At 36.3% G+C, this 7,324-nt stretch overlaps 1 protein-coding gene across 1 annotated transcript; it reads left to right on the top strand.

Annotated features, from left to right (window-relative positions):
• Positions 1 to 1,170: 1,170 nt before the first annotated feature.
• On the top strand, positions 1,171 to 4,889 carry LOC142078344 (protein-glutamine gamma-glutamyltransferase 5-like). The gene is made up of 5 exons (XM_075140808.1): positions 1,171 to 1,569; positions 2,602 to 2,705; positions 2,810 to 3,052; positions 4,428 to 4,754; positions 4,804 to 4,889. Exons 1-5 carry the CDS (start codon positions 1,439 to 1,441, stop codon positions 4,887 to 4,889), a joined length of 891 nt encoding a protein of 296 aa, XP_074996909.1. The 5' UTR covers positions 1,171 to 1,438.
• The last annotated feature ends 2,435 nt before the right edge of the window (positions 4,890 to 7,324 follow it).

Below are 7,324 nucleotides of genomic sequence, written 5' to 3'. Positions count from 1 at the left end.
GGGTGCGAGTTACCATCATGGCTCTGATCGTGACCATTGTTGGCGCAATGATCCTGTGCATGTCAGCATGGTGGTAAATCACATGGTAAGATCTCTAGTGTGTGTGACTTCTGAATAGATTGGGTCACACTTCATTATTTTATAGAAGGAAAAATTGCACTGTAATCTAACACAGTACGAGTAGCAGGGAAAATCCTTTCTGTGCTCAGATTCACAGGAAGAAACTAATTCGTAACACTTATCTCTGATGATTTTATGATATGCTTAGGATGTGAAGACGTAGTAAATTATTTGAAAAAGTGGCTTTTCTTTTCTCTTTCTAGATAAGCAGCCATACCACTAACAGTATCATGAAGATTCCAGAAAACAATGATTACCTGAAAGGAACAAAACCATTTTCCTGGAATGGAAGTGTCCCTATTCTTCAGCAGTGGTACAATGGCAGATGCAGGCCGGTCAGATATGCGTATTGTGGGTCTCTTGCTTCAGTAATGTGCACAGGTATGATATTTCAGTCTGCCCTTATCTAGTTATCCAAAAAGGAAAAGAGAAAACCAGAATCAAAACCCTCTGACCCTAAAAACCACTGGATGAATATTACTCATAAGCATTTTACTAGAAAAGAAATGGAATATTTTTGTCTTGTTATGATATGGCATGGCTCCTAACATGGTGTTCATTATCAACCTATTGCTTTCCTATACAGCGTGAACAGCAAGAAGGAAAGCAGTACTGTCTTTTGTGTGACCTTTATACTTTATACCATGCAGCTATCAATGCTGCAACTTTTATTAAAATACAGAGCAAGTGCAGCACCCTGGAGCCAAAATTTATCCTTGGGTGAGGTGTGAAGGATGAGAAAAATACTAAGTTATGAACAGGAAGAAAAGACCTCTAGCAATGTCTCCTCCAAAACATAACAGCAGCAGGCTACTATCTTCTTTTACTGCAAAGGATGAGATAATAGTGAACTAAAGTCTACAGACAAAAAATTTGAGTTCCAACTTTATACCATTTATTTACTGAACTTGCTTCTACATTGAAGAGAATTAAATTGATATTCCATAGATGAATCTATATGCACTACACTCTGTTTACAAAAAAAAATCAGTGTTTCATTAATGCAGGATCAGGTTAATTATTTCTGAACTTACAACAGATCTGGTTTTGTTTGTTTTCTTTTTTTTTTAAAGCTGGAAGAGTAACAAGCCGTTCCTTTCTGCTAGGCTCTTTTCAGACAGCTTTTCAACTACTGAAAAGAAGTTTTGAAGACAGAATCACTGCATCCTAAATATTTCCTCCTATTCATTGTGTTTATATAATTGCATAGTAGAATATAGGAGAATTACTTATAAAATAAGTGAAGGATTTGCTTTGGTAATGACTCATGAATATTACCATTGGTAATGACTCATGAATATTTTTTTTCCTTACAGTGATGAGGTGTTTGGGAATTCCAAGCCGTGTTGTCACGAACTTCTGTTTTCCATGCTCAATTGAGAATCCCCTTGGTATCAATGAGATTTTTGACTGTACTGGAAAAAACCTGTGTGGTAAAGACAAGCTATGGTAAATAACAAATAAACAAGCTCTTTTGGTTTTGTCAAAAATTAAATGATAGAAAGACTAGTATAAATCTAGCAGATCAGTGTGTCTCTTTCTTTGGTGTAGCAAGGCTCTTCAGTTTCCTAATAATGCATTTCAAAAACATGAAATTACTGAAGAGGCAGTCTGCTCAATCTACATTTTCAAAAAAGGAAAAAAAAAACCCGTGTGAGAATTGATGCTACCTGCTTATCCTTCTCAGTTGAAAGAATAAAGCCATCAATCTTAGTAGCTGTAAAAATATTAAGTAGATCATGAAATGCAAGGGAAAATTTATCACAAATTAGGACTATTATCTTCAGTCATAATCACTTGGTTGATAATTATGTTGTCTTCCTGAGGTTCCTTATCATGGATTGCTTCATTCTTGTAAACCTTTCAATTCATGTTCATATAACTATGACACTATCACTCATCATAGCAGAATTTCGTGTTTTCACCCTTGGCCTGTATGTTCATAGTTTCACTGCACCAGAATTTTTTTTCTATCCAAGTCTCATCTGTGAGAGCTTTTAATGAATTTTCTGCCCTTTCACAGTGTCAAAAAGATGAGGTCAAACTGAAAAACTAAAGGAACTTAGCATTTCCCTAATGAGGATCTTATTTTAGCACAAAAGACTTAAGGGTTTATTCTTTGTTAAGACATTAAAAAGAAGACTAACACAGTATGTGATTTTCCTCTAAAGAACCAGGAGGAAAATGTTAGGAAAATAGATTAGTTTAAAAAAAGAACGTTGGCACGTTATCAACTAAAAAAAAGGGCTATAAGAAGAATGTTTTGCAATCAGGTCTGCAGGGTCCTGGAACAAATTTCCAGTCTGAGTGATATAAAGCAAAATAAACAACTCCTGTCCCCAAACATAATTAACAGTGTTAAGTCATAGAGAGTTTTTAGTTGATTAAAAGGTTCTCTCTGACATGGTTTTCCTCCATCATAAGGCATTGAACTTGGTGATTCAAGGGATGTCTTTAATCCTATATTCCTGCATCCTATAGGCGATATCACTGCTGGAATGAATCTTGGATGGCTCGCAGAGACCTAAATCAATGCTGTGGTGATTGGCAGTGTCTGGATCCAACACCTTTGGAAACGGGCAGAGGTAACTGTTTACTATAACTATAACTGTTTTCCTCAGCTTATGTTGTTGAGTTTCTCTACTATTCAGTTTACAACCTATTATAACATTTTTGTTACCTGGCTTAGGTTCAGCTTGCAGCGGTCCTACATGGGTTCGAAGCATCAGAGAAGGGGAACTGGACTTGGACTATGATGGTCATCATGTGTTTTCTCGAGTAAATTCAAACTACGTTGGCTGGCTTTCCCAAAACAATGCCAAAAAAACAAAATTTTTCTGTGACGCTTGGCCATGCGGACAACATCTAATCACCAAGAGTGTTGGCAGTGAGCAATTCGAAGATATCACTGGGACTTACAAGTATGAACTAGGTATGATGGAAAGTCATTAAATGGGTTAGAGGAAATTTTAGATTATAATAATATAAAACTATCAATGATGTAATCTGTCCTGTGTTAAAATGAGTAGAACTATTTGAGGTTGTCTTTTTTTGAGAAAGAGGACGATGCCTTTCTGTTCAAAGATCTTGATTCTTAAACTTCTAAACATATTTAGACGATTCAAACAAAACACACGGTAATTACATCCATTTAGGATAGGATAGGATATTTCAGTTGGAAGGGACCTACAATAATCTTGTAGTCCAACTGCCTGACTGCTTTAGGGCTGACTAGAATTTAAAACATGTTATTAAGGGCATTGTCCAAATGCCTCTTTTTAAGGCGCTGACAGGCTTAGGGCATCGACCACCTCTCTAGGAAGCCTGTTCCAGTGTTTGACCACCCTCTCGGTAAAGAAATGTTTCCTAATGTCAAGTCTAAAACTCCCCTCACGCAGCTTTAAGCCATTCCCACGTGTCCTGTCACTGGATACCAGGGAGAAGAGATCAGCACCTCTCTCTCCACTTCCCCTCCTCAGGAAACTGTAGAGAGCAATGAGGTTGTCCCTCAGCATCCTGTTCTCCAAACTAGATAAACGCAAAATCCGTAGCCATTCCTCATAAGACGTGCCTTCTAGCCCTTTTAATACCACTATTCGTATATACATGTTTTGGTACAGTAGTTTAAAATATTAGCAGACTTTATATCATCTAAAAAACCTTAATTTCTTTTAAACCCAGGATTAACTTCTTACTTGTTGCTTCTTGTATGAGGTCTGTCAGAAAATATGCGTGCTTACTCAGCTCATGCATTATTAGGGTATTCTACTGTTCTTACTTTGGGCTACTGATTACTGATTTTCATCTTCTAGTAATAGGGAGGAGTTCAACCAGCAAAATTGCCTAAAGGAATGAAGAGTGGATCACAGTTGATTGTAAAATTGCAAGCTCTGGGGTTTTTTTTGAACAGGAACAAAAAAGAAAACAATTGATAGTTTCTTTGTTTGAATGGTGTGTTTTGCCTTTTGAGAGACATGGTAGCATTTCATATTCACCCTAGCCCTTATAAAGAGTTATATTTTGAGTTTTGCACGAACTATACATTTTGAGATTTACATGACCATTTTAAAATTTAACTAATAAAAGAAGTAAATTTTTTTTAAAATACTTTTCTGAGATATTTATTTTCTTCTATGCATTCATACTACCAAATCTTGTGTTTCATTATCTGGTGGATTTGTTCTACACCAAGACACTACATTAGGTTTCAGGAAGGAGGAGGAAGAAATTTAATTATCTTTATTATTTGAGTAGATATGACTTCTTGTGCCTCCAGCAGATTCATTATCATGTATGTTCTTCAACAGGTTCTGTGAAAAACAAAGAAGCCTATTACCGGGCTTATAGAAGAATTCACCCAGGGTACTGCAATGCTTCCAACTGTCATATTGAGAGAGAGTTATCATCCCTGAAAAACCCATTTTTGAGTGACTCTGGTGTTAACATGAGGTTAAAGATGGCTAACTGCCCAATGTATGGTGAAGATGTCCAACTGCACTGGCTGCTTGAAAATTTGCGTAGTGAAAACAAAAACCTGAAGTTCAATTTGTGCGCACAAATAATAACCTACAGTGGTTGCCCAATGGACCAATTTTGGAAAGACAGTGTGAATGTCACATTGGGTCCAAGGGAAGGTAAGAAGGTGAATTTGTCTAATACCCTTTTGTCCACTGTTCTTTTCAGGAGATAGATTGTTTTTTAGGATTAGTGGAGCCTTCCTAATAGTGGTGGGAAGTGAAATGAATACAATGTTAAATACTGACAGCTGAATTCACTTTTGGGCAATCACTCAAAAATCAACACAGCGTCATTACTACATGTATAGTGACAGGTAAATCATAGTCTTTCCTTAATTTCTCAAGGCTTAGACATTCTTATGATCATTTAAAAAATTATTTCTGCTGAAAGTTCAATTCTGGATTCTGCATATTCAATGCAAAGATAAAGTTGCAGCTGTCTATCAGAAAAGCAATTTGTTTCCTTTGGCCAGAAGATATTAGCCAGTGTAAAACATTTGTTTTGAGCACTAAAGAAATTATTTCTAGATATACCATATGCTGGGAAGTGCAAAGGTGTATCAGAACATAAACACTTGTTTTCATGGTTAATATCTTTTTCTGGAAGAAAAATGATCCTTTTAATTAAAATGCATAATTATAAGATGAAATTTCATACCTGATATTAATATTCTGTTTTACCAAGCTTTAATTTGGCTACATTTGAATTATTGCTTTAAGAATTACACTGGAATGAAAGTTTCCAAATTTTGAATAATAATAATAAACCAACCTCCTTGTAAATGCACTGATGTAATTATATTAACTGAAAACTGTGAAGTTGGTTGTTGAAGGTAGCAATGTATCACCCTAAGCCAGGAAAAATCATGTCTGTTTTCAAAGATGCTGTGATAACTTAATATTTAATTAAGCCATTGTAAGTGACAGTTAAACTTTAGGAGGAAGGAAAGTGGAAACATTAGTTAAAAAATCAGAAAAAAATAATTAAAATACATTTGTCTTACAGTGAAAAAAATTCCACTGTGTATATCATATAGTCAATATGGACCTTATCTCTGTGATCACAACATTATGAAAGTAGTTGCTGTCTCAGACCCAGAGTGTGGAGAAGTTCTGATGGTGAGCCGGGATATCGTGGTCAACAGGCCACCTGTTATTGTAAAGGTAAAGAACTTTAATTATGGGATTTGTGATCTAAGGAACAGACTTAGGGACTCTTATTGGCCACTTTCTAGGTACAATGCTGATAAACTTGAAATTCTTTCTTTTTTTATTTTCTTTTATTGTCTTTTTTATTTTAGCAAGATCAGTGTGATTTTAAATCTATAACAGTTGATTAAGACAGATGGATAGAGTTCACAGAAGAAAATCAGAAAGAAACATGTATGAATAATCCTTTTCCTTTCTTTTTTTTTTCTTACATTTATTTACTTCATTGTTAATTTTGTAAGGGTTGCAAAACATAAAATGTGTTTCCTTATTTTCTGACTAGCTACTGAGCCAGCCCAGGCTGAAAGTACCATGTACTGCAGAGATCTCCTTCTGCAATCCTCTCCAAGAAGATATGAAGAACTGCGTAATGACGTTAGAAGGCTGTGGTTTATTCAAAGAGCCAATGACCATTGAGTAAGATCATCAATTATTTAAATGGGGATAATATTGGTTGACTAAGGTATGCTAGATCAGAGCAGGTTTTGAGGAAGACAATAGTTCTGATATTTTTGGTGTTTAGGACCTGAACAGGACTTTTTGCCCCTTATTACTTTGAGACTCCATTAAAAGCCTCACTCCTCTTGAAACTGATGGATCATTTAGAGCTGGCAAGATATGCTGCTGCTTCACTTTTCTCAAGATTAAAGTGTGTGTTTCAAATTTCTGCCTGAAAGGGAAAACACTCTTTTCTTTACAAGAAATTCTAGCTGGGTCCCCCATCCCTTATAATCCTATTGCGTTTATAATAGCATTCCTCTGCATATTCATGAACTGGCACCACATACGTGAACAATTAGAAAACGACAGTGAAAAATAGCAATATGCATTCTAAGCTCATAACACCTTAATCACAGGAAGCTGGAAACTTCCAGGATGCTATAACATCCTAGGAAAAGTAGCTGTTCATTAATATGCATTGCTGTTCTTCATGACAAGGAGAACTGACAGAAGTATGACTAGTTTTGGGGGGAAGCAATTAGGAATTGTTCTCACTGAATAATAATGAACTCGATTCCACAAAGCTGCCCAATCCAACTTAGACTACTGGAAATGGGAAGCAGTAGATACATCTTTGAGGCAGAAGGGTGCTACATTTTTGAAGAATTCAAGAAAATATCATGAATGAGTTTCCAGTTCCAATTACAGACCGACTATGGGATTTTTCCAAATCTTCTATTGGGACAGAAGTTATTACCATGCTTTTCACACCACAGAATGTGTTTTTCTAGAGGAAGGCAAAAATAACAAAGTCGTCATAACAGTTTGTCTCTGAAAACGTTGTAACAAATCAAACATAATTGTCTGCCCTCATCTTGTAGCGCTTCAGGTCTCTGAGCTACCCAGGGTCCTAATTCTTTTCCTTCTCTTGATCCAGTTTGGGAACACTGGCATCCAACCAACAGGCACGGACCATCGTAGAGTTCACGCCTTACAGGCTTGGCAGCCACCGGCTCCTGGCCAACTTCGGATGCCAC

The sequence above is a fragment of the Calonectris borealis genome, chromosome 2 (assembly GCF_964195595.1).
Source record: "Calonectris borealis chromosome 2, bCalBor7.hap1.2, whole genome shotgun sequence".
Taxonomy (NCBI): domain Eukaryota; kingdom Metazoa; phylum Chordata; class Aves; order Procellariiformes; family Procellariidae; genus Calonectris; species Calonectris borealis.
Note: the sequence above shows the minus strand (reverse complement) of the source record. Positions and strands in the feature narration are given on the sequence as shown.

Bases quoted from the DNA above. Each gene is read 5' to 3' on its own strand.
- LOC142078344 (XM_075140808.1), top strand. From the start codon at position 1,439: ATGAGGTGTTTGGGAATTCCAAGCCGTGTTGTCACGAACTTCTGTTTT. The intron at 2,706-2,809 runs GTAACTGTTTAC...TACCTGGCTTAG, and splicing joins ACCTTTGGAAACGGGCAGAG to GTTCAGCTTGCAGCGGTCCT. The intron at 4,755-4,803 runs GTAAGAAGGTGA...TGTTCTTTTCAG, and splicing joins CACATTGGGTCCAAGGGAAG to GAGATAGATTGTTTTTTAGG.